At 39.9% G+C, this 19663-nt stretch overlaps 1 protein-coding gene across 1 annotated transcript; it reads right to left on the reverse strand.

The window, feature by feature from the left end:
* Window positions 1-601: 601 nt before the first annotated feature.
* Window positions 602-19423, reverse strand: PPP1CC (protein phosphatase 1 catalytic subunit gamma). The gene is made up of 8 exons (XM_081037278.1): window positions 19141-19423; window positions 10038-10169; window positions 8423-8653; window positions 4572-4676; window positions 3303-3526; window positions 2959-3093; window positions 1892-1952; window positions 602-992 (listed from the first exon to the last, which is right to left on the reverse strand). Exons 1-8 carry the CDS (start codon window positions 19193-19195, stop codon window positions 922-924), a joined length of 1014 nt encoding a protein of 337 aa, XP_080893404.1. The 5' UTR covers window positions 19196-19423; the 3' UTR covers window positions 602-921.
* Between the last annotated feature and the right edge of the window lie 240 nt (window positions 19424-19663).

Consider the following 19663-nt stretch of genomic DNA (forward strand, 5'->3'; position numbering starts at 1 on the left):
TGACAGGAGCACCCTGGGGGTCAGATGCTCGCCGATGCCCCTGGTCAAAGCTTGCTGGTACAGGAGGGAGGCAGCCTAGCACTCCTGGATGCTTCCCTCCACGTGCCCATCAATTCAAACAGCTCTGCACTAGCAGGTCCTCTTCAAACTCCCCAAGGGAAACCAGTTTTGGATAGAAGTAAATGCTTTTCAGATGATACATGCTTGATCCACTTTAAATGTACTCTGAGAAATTAATTAACATGCATCCAACACATTTATGTCTATTAACAGGAAACAACACTATTCTGTATGAATCAGGGAAGGGAGAGGAGAGCAAAGAACTGTCTGAAAACACTGGTAGTTGAGTCAGAATAAAGTAGTTCCTGAATTTTACCGTCAAGTTCAACCAAATCCAGACACAAGGAACATGAATACAACTGATGTCACAGCTTACCAAGTCCCACAACTCCCCAAACAGTATGGGACGACAGTTCAATTTCATTACCCCACTTTAGAAACTTAGTTACATCCAGGTTAGAACTCAAAGAATATGAAGATTCACATTATAATCCATCTCTGGAAAAGAGACTATTTGAAGGAAGACAAATTCAAATTGAAATTGTGTGGTTTCCAGAGCCATTTATTCATTAAAATCTATTCAAAATGCCATCAACAATTCTCCTGTGTGTATTGTGCTGATAAATAGACACTGAGAGGATTTAACAAGTTCATCATTTAATAAGTCAGAATTCACTTTCACCACATGGTATTGTACACGGTCATCTGTTGAAACAGATTTTAACAGATCTTAATTTAAAAAAGTCAGATACTGTGAGTTCTGTATAAACTGGTGGATAGTAAGTTAATTCCTTTGTTTTGACTTATAAGCCTCAATTTCACCGCAGAATAAAGAATGTAGGTCAAAGAAAGCATAATCGGTCACTCGTATAGAACAGTATTGTTTCTATAATTTGAAGCTTTCTGAATTGACGGGTTCAGGCCTGGTGCAACTGTAAAAAGATTACTTAATGAATAGACAATATGGCAATTGTACAAAATGTTATTAACTTTAATCATTAATAGCTTAAACTGCATTAGGTTACTAATTGCTATTTAAACTCAAAACCAGTTTTTGAATCCCCAAGAAGGTGGCATCAGTACCTAACCATGCCACCTTGCACTTAGGGGTGTGTCAATACATATTTCAACAGAAACTTTGGCTTTAGGAAAGAGTCACAAACATTGAAAATAATGGCTTTAATTGTCATTTTAAGTATACGACACGGAAAAGTGTGCTTTAATTAAATACACATTACACTAGTGATGCTGGCAAGGTGGAAAGTTACTGCTAATGTTGATAACTATAAAAACCAGTTTGTACATGACAAGACAATGAGAGAAATAAGCAATCCCTTTGAAACAAAATCTGAAAATGAAAAAAAAATGTTCACAGTGGTTTGTATCAACAGTATGAGTTTTATGACAATAACATGTACAGATTGAGCACCCTAGGGCTCTCTTTACATCCTAAAGAAAACGAGCATTTCCATTATTTATGGGTTGTACTAAATTAAAAAAAAGGTCAACCGTACATTTCTTAGACAGCACAAACTGTCTTAAGGTGTACAGCTTTAACACCATCATTAAAGTTGTTTGCAAAAGGAATGGAGAATTAAAAAAACGAGACATTTTTTTTCTTGGGAGTGGAGTCTTTCATTTGCTGTTATAACCAGCAAATGCCATTCATTAAGTCAAAAATGGAAGGGAGGGCCCCACAAACACACTATTTGAGCAAGCTGACCAATACACATTACAGTTTTAAAAATGAAGGTTATATACTATATGTTACAAGTCCCAACTAGGCAGTGTCAAAATGACATCTATTTCTTTGCTTGCTTTGTGATCATACCCCTTGGAGGTGTTACGGGTCTTGTGGCATTCGGCTTCTTTTTCTCTGCAGGCTTTAAAATCTGCAAAGATTTAAAAGATTGCAGTTTAGGAAATAAACTCAACCCCAAATTTTCTTAAGATTCCTTAAATCTCACTCAAATCTTTTTGTTCAGAAAGATTTTGACTTTCAAACTGTCCCAGTAACTTTGAAAGTCCCAATATTACCACAAACCATCCTGACAAATACATTTGGGTAATAAATGCTACAGTGAACAGATAAAAGATATTATCTGGACAAATTATTTTGCCTCTGGCAAAAACCACAACTTTATGAAGTCACACCTTGTAGTATTTAGGCTATTCCCTTCTGACATAAGGGGAGAAAGTGGTTTAGGACCGTGTTTCTCAAAGCCCTAGAGGATCTTCTCACAATCTCTGGGAACTACAAGTTCTACCTGATAATTGGTACAAAACAAAAGGTTTTAATCCATTTAACTGATGACTGCTGTGTGACTTCAGTGGCTCTATGTACGTCTGTGATTGGGCTAGCTTGAGGTCATACAGGTTTCATCGTAAGTTAATGAGAGAAAGACTGAGATGCAAACTATGCATAAACGATGCTTTTGTGCCAAGTGAATGCCAAATGATGTCATGGTGAATCGAGAGAGGTTCTGTAGAAATTACACTAGAGAAGAGTGGTGGGAGAACGAAGTAATCACAACACATCTGGCACATGACAGTACTATTTTCACATGCAAGTGATTTAATTTTAGCTAAACATTACGCTAACATTGTAGTTTCAGATTTATAGTAAAGGAACCATAAGCATAAAGAGCTAATACATTGGTTTTCACCTATTAAATAATGCAAAAAAAAGGTTAAATTCAACATGGGAATTTTTATGATAATTCTTTCCTTTGAAAGGGGTCCACTCGTTACCGAACTAGGACAAACACTACTTAAGGGACAATAAAATTTTAGTCTATAGTGACATAAATGAATAGTAGGCAGATAGTAGCAATTGTTTTTCTTAATCAGTAAAATCTAGACACAATAAAAGGAAACAATGTTGAAAATGTCCTCTACCTGAAAAGAACACATTAGTGTTTCATCCACACTCATCATGGCACCTGCATTGTCAAACTCTCCACAATAATTGGGTGCAGAAAACAGAGTGACCAACTGCCTCTTTGCAAAAAATTCATATCCATCTTCAACCACCTTAAAGAGAAAATGTTTGCAGCGTAAGTAGGTGCAAATGTGAGGTGAGTAAAACCACTCTTCAGTATCCCATTGAGCCTGATGCCCTACACGTCAACTTCCAAAGACATTTTGTGTAAATAATCAATACCTACCCACCAAAATCAACAAGGAGAATCTGTGCTCACACACATGCTCTTAAGTGTACATGTAAAATTCAAAATCAATACCTGATGGGCTCTACATATAAGATCCAAATCATGCTTATGGAGAAATTTTGCAACCACTTCTGCACCAAATGTGAAGGACACTCCTCTGTCATTTTCACCCCAGCCTAAGACATCTTTATCGGGGTCAGACCACAAAAGATCACAAAGAAGACCTTGATCTGGTACATCAGTTGGTCGCATAATTCGCCGAATCTGCTCCATAGATTGAAGATCTGGTGATAAACCTATTAAATGAAAAAAGAAATGGAAGAAAAGAGGACTTTTAAAGGATGTTGGCACGTGAACCACTCCATTTGTCTACAGAGACTCAATGACTCTAACACGAAGGCTTGAACTAAGTCTATGGGTATGTTTTCTTATTTAGCTTTGGTTTAAAAACCCGAATAAGCATTGGAATTTGTTATATGCACTAATGTGTGGGGCACAGTATATTTAAACAGTATCTGAGAGGTTACCTCCACCTACAGAGCCCTATGAAACTGAAATCCAGTGTCTTAAGAACTGGGCCTCCACTCCCCTGTGAAATCTTCCCGTTGATGAGAATAACGAGCCATGTATATTATAGGTTTTATTACTATCTGTAATGATTGGGCGTAGAGGCTGTCGATGCTCAGGTGTGATGTAGTTTTCTAGGAAACCTGTGCCGTCCAAGGATCATCGTATCTATCAGACCCGCTCAGACGTAGCCGACTCTCATGTGAGTTTAAAATCACATGCACAGCTCTACCAAACCAGTTTAAGTATAGGAGGGCAGGAATAATAGCTTTATTAAAATATATTGTGTTGGTTGGCTCTAATTTCTAGCTACAGATGAAAAGAAATCCTCTTTGCAATCACTACTTTAATTATATTATACAAGGCACAACCACTGAGCAAAGCAAAATAACTTTTAAAATCCAAGTCAGAAAAACTTCTGAAAGGAGATGATCAAAAACAGACCAAAGGGAAAGTCTATTCACATTTTCAATATTCTAGAGGATTCTAGAGGTTGGTACAGCATCTTAATTGTTCATTTTAAATTTAAAAATACTTCCTGCTCTATTTTCAATCTAACTGTTACAGAGCCTAAAATTCCCTGTAACATGAACTGCTTACTTCAGACGTCTATCCAAATGACCCAGAAAGTGCCAAAGTGGACCCAGCACATAAATACAGGAGTTACCTGACAGCAGTCATCCCAAAGGTAACTCATAAATTTCAAACAAAGTTATTCTTTAGAAGCATCAACAACCCTTTAGCTCCATTTGGAACTAAAATCAGCCTACATACCTCCATGACAGCAAAATATTTTCTCATCCACGATGGCTGCTATCGGCAAACAGTTAAAGCAGTCTGTGAAAGTTTTCCATAGTTTAATATTATATCTTCTTTTACCTGTGAAAATTTTAGGATGGTTAAAAAAGAGATTGGTGTTCTGTAGGTTCATTCTTTCAGGACAATTTCCCCCAAAGCAAGGCTTTATTACCCTTTAAGTAAACAAAAACTATGCTTGTATTAAAAAACCCCCTAGAAGGGGTTTAGGAGAATTAGAGATATATATTTGGAGATGTCTGATCTATAAGCAACAATTTATATTTTCACATGAAATATTTAAAAATTCCGTAGAAGTTTAAAGTCAGAATTCCAGATATAATGGTCAAGGACTACCATTAAACCTCAACCATTATTTGGTAGCATCAACTCTGAAATCTAGTGTTCTGGCCACCCTCAACACACAGGTGGCCCTACTTCTAAAGGCAATTATGAACAACTCCCACACGTGCCACTGCCATCTTCCGTCTGAGGGAGGCTCTGAGAGTTCACACCCATGGCACCCTCAATAACCTACTGGAACCAGATTAATTCCCACCCTAAGACTCCAGCAGGAGGCACGACGACGTAAGGAACAGACCACTCACTGCAGGCGCTGCAGGATCCCTGCTCCTAACACTGCACAGATGCTCAGCACGCTCCCCATGGTGGTCTAGGCAGGTCACACTCGCCTCACCAGCCCGTGGACTCTATGCATGTGGGAGCCAGAGTGTGATTCAGACAGAAGCATGCCTTTCAGGCGCTGTTTCGACAGGAAAATTATGCCCCAAGTTAAAAACCTACTTACAACCCTTGGAAGTACAAGTCTCTCTGAACTGGTTGAGGATGGCCCTATTGTTGGGGTGCCTTTGTCTCCCGTACCTCCTCCATATGAAGAAAACTGAGGGCCAAAGCACAATCTTTATTCCTACACCAAGAGTTTGTCCTTAGTCTTTTCTCCTTCATTATCCTGGGGACATCTAAAGGTTTAAAACTTTATCTTTTCTTGGAGTTACAGACTGGCCCAAGCAGCAGGCTTCCTGACCCACACCTTCCCCTCTACTGCCAATCAAGTCAGATGGGGACTTCAGCTCAGGATTTGTAATGTAATGCAAATTCAACAAACATTTGACTTCTTTCTCCCTTTACTAAGGACTGTTGTCTTTACTCCTGGTAGTTTGTTTCTATATGACTGAGTATTAACTCTTACCCGGTTTTGTATTTCTTTGGAGGCCACTAGTTCCCTTCTTCCTTTGGGGACCTGTGCATAACCACCACCTCCACTTTCCAATAGTGATGACAATAACGCAAGAACAGGGCTGAGCTGTCTTAATCCCATTTATAAAGTGATCTGGTTCTGTCTCCATGTTCTACTGAAGCCCGTCTCTGAACAACCATCCTGGACCCCTCTGGGTTTCTCCCTTGCCAGTACAGACAATCCTTATCCTTCTTGAAGTCCACTTTGCTCCGTGATTCCTTAGTCACGCAAGACGCTCCAGCTTCTCTTACAAACGCCTGTGCTATCTTTGTTGGCTTCGCTATCAAAAATTAGAGGATTCTTCCTCCTGTTGTCTCTGAGTAGTGTAACGAAGTCCTGGATCCCTGCTTTTTCTTCTCTCTCCATTTCCTCCCTGAGGCAATGGAGAGAGAAGGCCACTTCAGACCACTAGGAACTTCTGGCTCCACAAAGGTTTAGCCTGGACAATAGCCAAGGTCTCTGTAGGCTTCCAAATCCTGGGATTCTGAGCCAGAACCCTGAATGCAGTTTCCTATTACTACAGATCAGACAGCTCTGGTATCAGAAAAGGATAACACACATTCACATTTTATCCAACAACAGATATTTCAGCCTTTCCAAGACTGAAGTCATAAGATTGGGGAAAAAAGAAATAATAGTACAGAGAGTGCTTGTTATATTTGGGAAATAAGGCTATTACTTAAAGCAGTGGTTTTTAAATTGTTCCATGCAAGCCTACATTTAATAAAACTTCACTGTAATAAAATTTACACAAAAATAAAACTTTAATGAAATCAACGTTTTCTTAAACAAGTCTGAAAACTATCAAACCTATGCCAAGAACACTTTTATGTCCACAAAACTGGGTGGCAAATCCTACCTGCCGGATGGGAGAGGGGGCAGCCTGAGTACAAGCTCAGTAGATGAGTCTTGATAACCAAATAAGAGTCAAAATCGATACCAACCAATGCTGACCTACATCATTTTTAAAGGTTTCTGCAATTAAATATAAACTGAAAATGATGTAGCTAGTACCCTCACACTAGGATTATGTCACAGAAAAGAGATCACCTGGATTTGAACTCCTTCAATGAAAACATCAAAGTACTTGCTAACAACTGTGTAAAAAGAACCCTTTCTTAACCTGTTTGGAAAAGCAGCACTGGTAACAAATATCCAAAGAGCAATGTTATACAACTCCCTGCCTCTCCTTTCACTTCCTAAGGAATAGTAACTGCCTCACTAGGACTTCTCTGGGACAATGTCAGTGTCAAGTACTTTGACAGACTCATTGTCAGTATGACAATGAGTCTTGCCACAGACTCAGTTGTCCCAGTAAGTTCAGAATCCAGAGGATTTTTCTCCTTGGGGATCCCTCCCACTTCATCTGGGTCTCAAGGCCAAGGACCAAGCAAACAAATGAGCTAGCTGAACACATCTCTGTGAAACTGAAATGGAAAAACACCATATCCTGAGAGACGAGGTCATAGCTACAGTCGACTCTCAAATAACATGAGGGTTAGGGGCACCAACACCCCACACAGTCAAAAAACTGCATGTAACTTGAGTTAATCCTTCACAAACACAGATCAAAAAAAATTTATTTTTAAACCGGGTATAAGCGGATCTGCGCAGTTCAAACCTGTGTTGTTCAAGTGTCAACTGTATCATCTAGAGGCGGCTGACAGTGACAGTGATTTACTAGGCCTGTTATAATGGCAAATGTTAGTAACTCAAATTCCTTAACATTTCTCTCCTCCCAGCCTGAACCCTCTCCTGCAGAGACAATGAGCACAAAAGGAGGGTAGAGGTAAGGATTCAGAACTTTTTTTTAACGTTTTACTGAAACAGCAACAACAAAAAAATCCTCCACCAAAATCAGTTTTTTCAAAACTTTAAGAATCTTGTTTCTGTTAATTATCAATTCAACATGTACTTTCAAGTAATCGATCCAAAAAGAGTCATAAAAATGTATAAAATATTATACAAATAATTTAAAAAACAATTTTGCTTTCTTCTTTCAGCACATTTTAGGGTAGTAACTGACATTTTTCCTGGGAGCAGGTGTGCCAGAAGAAAAAAACTACAACATAGCAAGTTTCAAAAAGCAGTTTTTTGTAATTGCAAGATTCCATTTATATGAAGTTGTCTAGAAGAAAGAAAGTAGATGAGTGCTTGCCTGGGGCTATGGTGATAGTTGCCCAACTCTATTAAATTTACTAAAAATCACTGAATCATATACTTAGAGGAATTTTACACAGTGAAATTCTATCTCAATAAAGTTAAAAACAAAACTGTTTGGACAGGTTCCCAGAATTATAGTACAGATTAAGTTATCTGTGAATATTCACAACCATCACTCCCTAATCTAATTATCCCATCAAAAGAAGTGTCCAGTGAATTATTATACTGCACTAGCTGGATTATTTTTCAACCCCCCAAAAGAAAAAACAAGTCAATGAAATGTAAAACCTGAGAGATTTTAACAGTGGATCTAAACTCTCACAAATCCTAACAAAAGTAGGTGATAGTTCAGATTATGACCAAGTATCTCAATGTAAGTAACTCTTCCTTCAACACAGCAAGTACTTACATTCATCATAAAATCCATAAATTCTATTGATGCTGGCACATTCGTGGTTTCCTCTGAGAAGAAAGAAATTCTCGGGGTATTTGATTTTGTACGCCAGTAAGAGGCAGATAGTCTCCAATGACTGCTTGCCCCTGTCCACATAGTCCCCAAGAAACAGGTAGTTGCTTTCGGGTGGGAAACCACCGTACTCAAAAAGTCGAAGCAAATCATAGTACTGCCCATGGATATCACCTAGAAGCAAGAATTTTGTTACACAGTATCTTTATACTTGTAGTTCATGACAGCTTTGGAAACACATTCTTTAAACATTCATTGAGCAATGGCATTTAACTCTAATGTCAGTTAAATCTGACAGCTAACACTAATTTCCAATCTTCTATCTTATTTACTAGTTCAACTGAGCTTAGTAAAATTTTTAAGTGTATGTGTATGTCCAGAATCTCACACGAAACTCAACTAGTTAGGATTTTCTTCTGTGGAAAGGATTATTAATGCCCGGGCAGGCCTTCTTGCCAAGTAACACGGCTTTCCTTTCAGGTCGACTGATCAGTATCAGATCTGCAACAGCTTAGTCCGGGTACTGTGTCAGCAGAACGGCCGCACTTCTAGCGAGCACTGGTCCCAAAGACGTATGCACAGTACACCCATCAAGGCACTCAACTTTCTTTCTTTTTTTTTTTTAATTAATTAAATATATTGGGGTGACAATTGTTAGTAAATTTACATAGATTTCAGGTGTACAATTCTGTATTATATCATCTATAAATCCCACTGTGTGTACACGTGTACTCCAATGTTCATTGCAGCTTTGTTTACGGTGGCCAAGACATGGAAACAACCAAAATGTCCTTCGATAGATGAATGGATAAAGAAGTTGTGGTACCTATACACAATGGAATACTATTCGGCATTAAGAAAAGATGATATAGGAGCATTTGTGACAACATGGATGGATCTTGAGAGTATAATGCTAAGTGAAATGAGTCAGACAGAAAAAGCAATCAACTTTCAATTGCTCCCTGCCAGAGAATGCCAAAGAGCATTTTACTTCAAAAAAAAACACATACACGGGGTTTCATATGTAACAGAGCAGCTCCCTTGCTGCCATCTATTGAATTTCAGCCTTCGACACAGGGTTTGTAAAAAAGGACAAGAGGAAAACAAAACCCACATACAAGCTTTAGCAATGTAGTCATATATGCTAGACGACAGCATTGCTCAGATCAAGTTTAGTTTTTATACAGGTTATCTGCACCATGTAGATAAAATGGTATCAAGGAAGGTCTATTTTTTGGCATTACCAGTTTTGCTTTAGGCTTAAATGTAATTCCTATATATTCATATAGTTCACACCTTTTCTTAGCTCTCCATTCTGTTTCATTTCTTTCTCTCTGCAACGTTTGTATTCCTTTAAGCAAAATGGTTTTTAGAAACTTTGAAGCACATCTAAGTAAACCAAGTCCATTAGAGGTATTTATTCTAAACCTACAATTATCTTAAGTACTTCCAAGTTATTCACAAATAGTAAATGATTCTGTTGGTTAATATAAGGTCATCTATGCATTCTTGACTCCATCACGTAACCAAAGATTCCTGCTGGTGTGCCAAAACTTACCACATATTTTGAGTGGTGCTTCAAGTTCTAGTAGGATAGGCTGACTGAGAAAGATCTCGCGGGACTTTAAGCACAGGCCTCTGATTTCGTTCTCCTGCAGCTGGACATTCTTACCGGGCTTGGATCCTCTCACTGCAGGGGAGAAAAACTCCAATTAGCCAAAAGAAGTCAAAATACAATTTAACGTAAAAATTAAAAATGTTTGAAAAAATAAAAACTTTAGGCAACGAGGAAGCAAAAACATAGGTTAGCTTTTTGGGTGGCTTTATTTACAAGACACTTATAAAGAAAGAATATGGCTTTAATGTCAAATCAGAATCTTAAAACCTTAGAATTTCAGAGGTTATTCAGTTGCATCTTCTATAGCAAGACTTCTTTAGTTTCCTGAAGGAGTCATCCTCTCTGCATGAATACTGTTAGAAAGGCCTCAGAAAGGCCTCCCTGTTACTAGCCGCTGAAATCAGCCTCCCAGAGGCACAGCTCCAGCAAGCGAGCGAGGCCTCCATTCTGCATCCGAGCCACACAACCTGCTGTGTTCACCTACAGAGCTTTTTGCCTCCTGCCTGGTCTTCTCTCTGCAGCCTCAGAAATGAATTAGTATTTGAACAGCAGGAGATTTTAGAGATTGTCTCATTACTGAGTTGGTTCTAAGAATTCCTTTTGTTTTAAAAGGTCCGACTGGAAATGCTCAGACTGCCACGGCCTACCCCATTAGGGTTTTTCAGAGGACTGGGGGTATCCCAAGGGCCCCAGATTTATCTATGAAAAAATTTAAGTGTTGTTTTCATTTCATTAGAACATATTGTAGGCTCATCATACATATTTGGCTGTGCATTTCTGGACCTGTATTTTTAAATACAATCATATGTACAGGACAAAGGATGGCAGCGGTGTGCTGTAAGAAAGGTTTCCTAGTAATTTGAACAGCTAGAAAGTGAGAAGGAAATCACAGCATAGCATGGGGCATCCTGAAGTCAAAGGTGCCGGTATCGCACTGAGTTCTACTCTCTATCAAAGTTAAGCACAAGATTTCCGGCCTTCTGACAGTTTATGATCAGCCAGCAGAAGTAGGTAGGAAATGAAATTTTCTGTTTGGATTCCAGTTGCAACAGATTAAATAGCACTGAACTGTTAAATTTACCTTAATTTTACAGTTAAGAAATGACCTGCTTGCTGGCAGGGCCTGGTTAAATATGGGGGTTGATTATCTTCAACTTGGAATCAAAGTCTTAATACCTGTACAAAACATTTATGAAAGCAGGCATTCTCTGAATTAGAAATAAAGCAAAACACAGGACCAGACTAAACGTAGAATCTGTATCTTTCCACCATTAAACCCAATAAAAAGTGACTGAGTTTTAGCAAAACCACAAAATCCATCAAATCAATGTTGCTAACTTAAATTTTACTGGTTTTGGAGGCTTAGTTTGTATTCAAATTATAAAATCATTTGGCCCAATAGCTAGGTAAGAGCAATAGGTTTAAGTGGTTTGTATCTAGCTCTGTTCTGTAAGTATCTAAATAACATTACAGAATAAAAATCACAAGTAAAAAACCTGATGTTTGTTGAGAATTTTTTTCCATTAGAAAGGGCTGTGTCCAAGTTTGAGAAATACTGTCCTAGGTGAAGCCGTCCTTCAGCCTACATAGTCACTTAAACCCTGAACTTTCTGACGAAACAAGTTTTGAGCAGAAATGAAACACTGTGTCCTTCAGCCTAAATAGTCACTTAAACCCTGAACTTTCTGACGAAACAAGTTTTGAGCAGAAATGAAACACTGTGTAGAGGGATATTTTTTTCAATGAAAAATAATATAAACAAGAAAGGAGGACAACAGGGAAGGATCAAACTCCCGAAACACACAGAAAGAAAATGTTCAGAGAAAGTGCTGGGTTGGGAGCCAGGAGCCCACAGCCTCAGGCAAATCACTACTTTAAACCCCAAATATATAACTGAACTAAAATGACTAGCCAGTCTCTGATCAAACAGGAAGCAATTAAAGGGAAAGCACAGTAATGAAAACCTTTGAGAGAAGATAGGAAACACACACAATGCAATAAAAAAATGATTTTTCAACAGTAAGTTTTTCTCTCTCTAAACACACACATAATAGAGAACTCAAGAAACACTCCCGGTGGAAAAACAGTGTTATCCTTGATTTACTGGCCAGAAAACCCCAATCGTTAGTGATTTTATCACAAGTCAGTCAGAAACTGCCTATCTAGCAGGAAATTTTATTTTTGGCTGGAGGGGACTCCTAAGAAGCTTCTGGTTTCAACCTGAATCGTTTTCAGCACAGCCCCACATTTGTGAATGAACAGTCCACTCTAAGTCTTTCAGGAGAAAGAATATGCAATAATTGACTTACATCTATATAGAACTCAGGCTGTATTTTTTATAGAATGCTATCATGTTAAACCAATGTCATGATATTAAATCAATGTTGCTAATATGAATTTTACTGGTTTGGGAGGCTTCCCGCTACCACCTTTAGACACAGTTTATGGTAGTGTTGCTTCTCTTATTCTGTTTGTCCTCTGAGTAGGAGTGTACAGACTAGTAAAAAGAAATACTACTAACAATTGAAAATTATTCCTAACGCGGAGTTTTCCCAGAACAAATCAGGGTTATTTTATATTTGAAGAACAGTGCTCATTAAAAACATGGTCCCAAAGCTTTTTAAATTTCCTACAATTAGCTCAAGGAATAAAATTATAAAAACAGAAACTGCCAAAACCACATTCTACCAATTGGCAAATACCTGCTGTTCCTTCGAGACTGCGTAGACCTCACCTCATGGGGGAGCGGGCTGGTCTCTCCCCTCATGAACCTGCTCTATGCCATCTGCAGTGGTCCCCAGCCAGGCCCTTTGCATTGTAATTGAAGCTTCGCTTCCACCTAGGCATCTGGACCCCTTAGTAGGGTGCAAACTCCAAGAACACACCACTGGCTTTGCCGTGTGTGTGTGTGTGTGTGTGTGTGTGTGTGTACACACCCACTGCCAGTACATGGCAGGCTCTCAAAATCTGTTGTGTGAAGGAAATCTGGATAAATCTGTAAGTACTGTTGACTTGACTCGTGGCATTACAATTAAACATGCGTTCCAGACTACATATCTAAAAAAAAAACCAAAACACTTTCCAGACTATATACTTTGAATTAATCAAAAAAACTTCCTGTGCTTTAAAATTACAAAGCAACAGCGTCATTTTTCTATCAGGCTTTACTAGAGTATGTTCCCAGTGGTAAAAATTTAGGATACTCTTAAATTTCAAGTTGAAGATAGTATGTCTTAACAGAAGATAAAGATTTCAAAATAGGTTTGGCAGTCCAAGTAAACACTAGACATTTCTTAAAAATGGCCACAGCCAATAGCATAAACATCTACTTGCCTCCTTTCAATACCCATCACAGACGTATTTATGAGCTGTAGCTAACATTTACCGTGCACTCCCCACGTGCCCGACGCTGGGCTAAGGGGCTTCGCGTGGCCAGTGAATCCTCAACAACCCTATGAGGTTAGGCCCTGTCACTTCTCCACTTCACAGGCTGGGAGAGGGTCAGTGACTTGGCCCAAGGTCACACAGCTGGTAAGGAAGACTTCAGGCCCAGACTGACTCTGGGTCCAGTGGTGCTTCTACCACACCACCCTCCCAAGTAAGAATCTGTTTTTCACCCAACTTTCAAACCAAAGGAGTTTTTAATGAGGACAAACTACTGAAACCCCAATACAGTCATTGCTCCCTAAGAAAAATTTAATATAGGATATAAAATCATAATACATCCTTACAAATGGGAGGCACTAAATCATGCAATCATGTTAAGACTTGTTGACCATGCTTCAAACATTCAACAGAACAGTTGCCGGGCACCTCCTATGTGCCTGGTGCTGTGCTGGATGCCAGGGACACACTGGCAACAGGCTAGACAAGAAGCGCGTCCTTTTTCTTGAGAAGCTTCCATTCCAGTGGAGGACACAGAAAATAAGACAAAATGGGTAATGGGAGATTATTATAAATGTTGTAACTAGAATTCTTCCTCCATAAAGATTATAAAACAAAGTTTACCTTAAGGACAACATCTTCAGTATCATTACAAAGACAAAGGCTCCAATATCTATTTTATCGCTGCTATAATAGCGACAAAGAAAAATACCAACAGTACAGCTCTGCTCAATAAACGTCTCCCATGTGTTCTTGTGCACATAGGAGAAAGCTTCACAATTAGGAGACCCAAGGTGGGAAATTCAAGGGTTTTCACCTCAGGATACCTTCCTAAGTAGCAGTTCAGACAGCACATCTCAAATTATCTCAACAATTGTCAATGGAATCCAAAATATTCCGATGAATAAAAATTCCTTTCTCAGATGGAACGTTCCTCATAAATCCAGGTGTAGGCACTGACTGCATGGAAATAAAATCAGCAGGTATTGTGAACATATGTAGGCTCGTGATCAGTACATTAAAACATTCTCACTTTAGACCTCTCACATATGACCTCTGAGGAAGAGCTAGAAAGGTTGATTCAAAAAAAATGCATCATGGCTGTTATCAGCAAAGGCTACTCTGTACCAACTTATCCATTTATCTGGCAAATCACTGAGTACATGATAAAAAAACTTCGACGCGATTTTATTGAAAACAAACTGATAAAACCTTGAAATGATAAAGAATGGTACTGGAGATTATCTGCAAAGCCAGCTTTCTCTAACAAGCAACATTAACTTTTCTGACAGAATGGCAACAAGCAACAATGAAAAAACTATGAAAGGAAATTTAAGACTGCTTTGGGATTATTTATGAGGAATGAAAAAGTATTCTTCTTGCCCCCAATTAAAGGCCTCTTAACTGGATATAGCTGCAAAACACTGTCCACTGTTCTCAATAAAGTATCTTGAGTAATCTACACCTAGAGTGAAGCCAACTTATTGAAAAATGTTTAACTTTCCAGTCTAACAACCCATTTTGATAAAATGCCACTGATTAAACGTGACATGTTACCCTACATTTTATAAGTGGTTTTCATTTTCATAAGCCTTATTATCAGTGACACTCAATCCCCTCTAGATGAGGGATACCAGTAAACCCTAGAGTAGTGGAGAAATTGGAGATTTCAGGTAAATCATCAAGACCCCTAAGGGAATCATCAGACCTCTAAGGGGCCTTATCCTAAAACAAAAAATTTCGTCCCAGAATTCTATAAACCCCAAAGAGATGTTCCTTATTCCTCTTGAACAAGACTTTCCTCATTACAAAGCAAGTCACATCAGAATATTATCTCCTTCACATTTCAGTCTCTGGGTCTATTTAATAGCCTCGGTTGTAAATTAAGTGAAATGATCAAGTCCGTGTAGCATCAATCCTTTCCCTGCTTCAAGATTAGTAATCCTCACCTATTCAAATGGACTGACTGGCACTGGCACAGGCTTTTGCAAAACAAGTCACAGGTCATTACAGGACTGCAGTTTCAAAGACAAAAACAATCTCACCAACCTCTACTGCAGGATGAGCTACTAATTCGAGGCCAGCTTGGCCTCCATTTCTCCAGCTAGGAGGAAAGCCTGGCCTCCTGCCTCCTGCTGACAGGCAGACGGGCATAAGGCTTTCCCTGCTGTGGTTCAGGAGCGGTGCAAGCGCAGACTGCGTCTCCAATGGAGATTTCCTGTCTTACCTCACAGGACAGGATTCAGCATACAACTAACAACGTGGTCACAGCACAGACTTGTTGTAAGTCAGGGAATCAGTCAAACACAACTTTAGTATCACTGTCTGTATGAACAAAACGCCCTGTAACTGATCCCCGGCCGCTAATTGCTGAACTTATCTGACAGGTAAAGAAAAAAACTGTACAGGGCTCATTGGGAAAGACTACTTTTGTTTTCTTTGGTCAGCATTTTAAGAACTTTTTTTGCCATTATGTTTGTCCTTTATCTTCAGGACCAGGGACTGCTGTTGTCTTTTAAATTAGAATGTAAACATGTTTCTTATTACACCAAAAAGCTAAATACACTGGTTATTTAAAGACACTGGTTATTTAAAGAGTTTCAGAATATCTGAACACTTACCATCTTCAGATGAACTCTTACACACCAGAGAATTAAATTAGTACACGCTTTCCAAGGGCCAGGGCATAGGTCATATTCAAATCAGTAATGCAAGCCAAGCAATTATGCAGAGCCTGGCAGTCTTGCAGTTTAACAAGAACCATCTTCAAAAGGAAGATGCCTCTTGCAAACCAGAATGTGCAAGTTACAAACTACCAGCCATGCAAGAAAAGAAAGGGTTAGCTCCCTGAACCAGACTGCTTACAAAGTAAAACCAAATCTCTTTTCTCCAACACTGTAGGGATATCAGACCAAATCAGCAGCTAGCTTATTTTCTCTCTTAAGTCCAAGTTTTACCACGTAATTTAAATAATTAAACATTTGTTATAAAAAAAGTAATAACCTTAAAGTTTTATCATCAGCAAGGCAAAACTTGGATAAGAGCTTCTAAGGTGGGTTGCACAAGTGATACTTAGCTTAAGGAAAAACTACTGAAAGTGCAAAAAAAAGAACTGCAAAGCTGGTGACTAAGATCTAACTCAACATGTTTTTCTTAAAGACTTCACTTTTGATTTGCCTTTTCAGTACTATCAGCGAGCTACTTTTCAACTAGCTTAAAAGATGAGGCAATTCTGAACATGTAAAAATTCTAACAAGGTCCCCCAAAATCACACTGCCTCCATTTTCAGATATACTTAAATCTTAATTAAAATTTTTGGGGAAAAGGGTGTTTGGAAAATTACAAAAATCACAAAATGTATTATAAACATCTTCTAACTTGAATCTATACATACCGTGTTTCCCCAAAAACAAGACCTAGCCGGACAATCAGCTATAATGTGTCATTTGGAGCAAAAATTAATATAAGACACCGGTATATTATATCTTATCATATTATAGACCCGGTAAGACCGGATCTTATATTAATTTTTGTTTCAAAAGACACATAAGAGCTGACTGTCTGGCTAGGTCTTATTTTCAGGAAAACACAGTATACATGTGTGTATATGTATATTCAATAGATCATCACCATTTCTCTGCCAACTTAACATTGATGAGAAAGAAAAAAAGGAATATAAGTATACTGTGCAGCTGGCCTTTTCCCAAGGCACTAAAACACACTACTTTATTAATTTTAACGGAAAAAAATTTTAAATCTGGTTTTTAAGTACAATATAACAACATAGAAACTATTAAGAAACAATGACTGATCTCATTTTAAATGATCCAGGTTTACCAAAGCAAATTTCTTAGCACAATTTAAAAAAGACTAAAATTTACAAAATCTGTTATGTGAATAGAATTATGGGCAAACCAAAACTTAAGTTAACGAGACTTAACTGATCTTAAATTTTGTTTCTAATCCATAGATTTCAAATTTTCCTGTTTCCTCAGTGAAATAAAGCCCCCCCAAATCTAGCCATACATCCCTGCAGAGAAGTGCAGAACTTCAAAATTTTAAATGAAAATTTTAATAAAAAGTTCCTTTCTTTTTGCAAACTGGTTCAATCGTTTCCGAACCACTGCTGCATCATATAAATCAAAGAACGGTATTAACTAGTATGAAAAGCATGGTTCTTATAATAAATGCCAGGTACTGAATGAATGACAAGGATGACAAGGTCTTCACCCACAAATGGGAATGGCATTTCAAGAGCTTTTCAGGGGTCCATTCAGTAGGTTTTTTCCTTTTCTTTTAATAACATATAAAAGGAAAATACCCAGCACAGATTAAGAAAACGTATTTTCAGGAATTTCATTTTAATGACTTAATTCAAAAGATCTGAAAATTCTAACTCCATGTTCATCAAGCTCTTAACTCCATCTCACAGTATTTATAGTCCAACAATATTTTAGGAGGATAATGTAAAGACATTAAAGAAATTAAAACTCAGTCAAATCTACACTATCCCGTGCCCAAATAAAGGGATCTGAATTTTCCCAAAGTAGACGGGCTCTGGAAACCGGAGACGGAGGTGGGAGTTCACTCCAGCGTGCCTCTTTAAGATCCTAACTTCTTCCGTCTCTCACATCAATATGAATCAATTGCAATGCATCTCACGAGTCTTCGGTCAGCCAAAGCCAAAGCTTTATTTTAACCTCCGCTTTAACCACTGGACACTTCCTTCACACATAGGGTCCTAGCTCCCTGGATTTGAAATCTGTCACTAACTGTGTAACCTTGGTCAAGTGACTTCACTTCTGTGTCTCAGTTTCTTCTGAAAAACCGGAAAAAATACTAGGACCTACCTCACAAAAACTGGTGGGAGAATAAATGAATGTGTAAAGTGCTCAAAAACAAACAAAAAAAATCCAGACACATAGCAAGCACTTTAGAAGCGCTGGCTATTCATCATTGTAATTTATTAGACGAACGCAAAGCGCTTTCCAGAGCCTCGCACAGAGGAAAGATCACAACGAAACTGTCAGCATCCTTGGTTTCACGTTCAGAAAAGAGCGCGGAGACCTCGTCAGGATGAAAGACGACTTGAAAAGAGTATTTGGGAGCGCAGGAGAAGATGGGTTCCAACATTCCCTTAAGAGGTGAACGGTGGTCACTAAGTAACAAGAAATGAGCCCCCGGACCCTAGCTCCGCGGAACATAAAAATGAGCAAGACAGGAAAGAAGCCCTTCAAGCCGGTGGCACCCACATCCCATCAAATCGCTTTCTCGGAGAGGACGAGTACCAGAAACTACGGAACACGCCGTCCTGCAGGGTGGACTGCGGTCCCCAACCTTCTCTCCTCCAAAGATTGGTCCGGTTTATGGGGTGCAAGGGGGTACGACCGGAAACGTGGGGGTGGGGAGCAGAGTTTTCAAATGTCCACGGCCAGGAAGAAGGCTGCACTCGAGTGCAATGAATGAGTGGAGCCGGGAGAGTCCGCGGGTTGGGCCGAGTGCGGACCCAGGGCGGCCTTCCTCCGGCAGAAGCCCCCAGCCCGCGGGCCAACTCGCGGGCTCATTCCCCTCCGCTCTGCAAGCCCAACCGGCCTCCTAACTCCCCCACCGCGAGCCGAGGCCACCCACCTCCCCTCAGCCCCCCCGCCGCCCCGTTCACCTTCCAGCAGCCGTTGGATGATGCTGTCGATGTTGAGTTTATCTATATCCGCCATCGCCTTCCCACCGCCGACCTTCCCGCAGCGGCGCCGCCGGCGGCTCGCGCCCGGGACTCACACCTCCTTTCCCACGCCACGAGCACAGCGGCAGTGGTGGCGGCGGTGGCAGCAGCCGCTGCGGGTCCCCCCCCAACCGCCCCGCTCCCTGCTTCCTCCTTCTCTCCCCACTGGAACCACGAGAAGAACAAAATGGCCGCCGACTCCTTAGGCAGCCTCGGGCGGCGCACGGATGCGCGCGGGGGAGTGCAGCGGCCCGGCCGGGACTTCTTTATGGGCCATAGGGCGCACGGGAGGGGGCGGGGACGGGGCGCTAGAAGGGGCGGGGCCAGAGCGCGGGAATGGGGGAGGAGACGGTTTAGCGTAACTGCGACCGCGCGTGGGATCCTTCCGCCAAACGGGCCGAGCAAATAGGCCCCCTGGCGGGAGCGTGAATTGCAAAGTTACACGCGGTAGTTGGGGATGGGG

The sequence above is a fragment of the Rhinolophus hipposideros genome (genome assembly GCF_964194185.1).
Source record: "Rhinolophus hipposideros genome assembly, chromosome: 24".
Lineage (NCBI taxonomy): Eukaryota > Metazoa > Chordata > Mammalia > Chiroptera > Rhinolophidae > Rhinolophus > Rhinolophus hipposideros.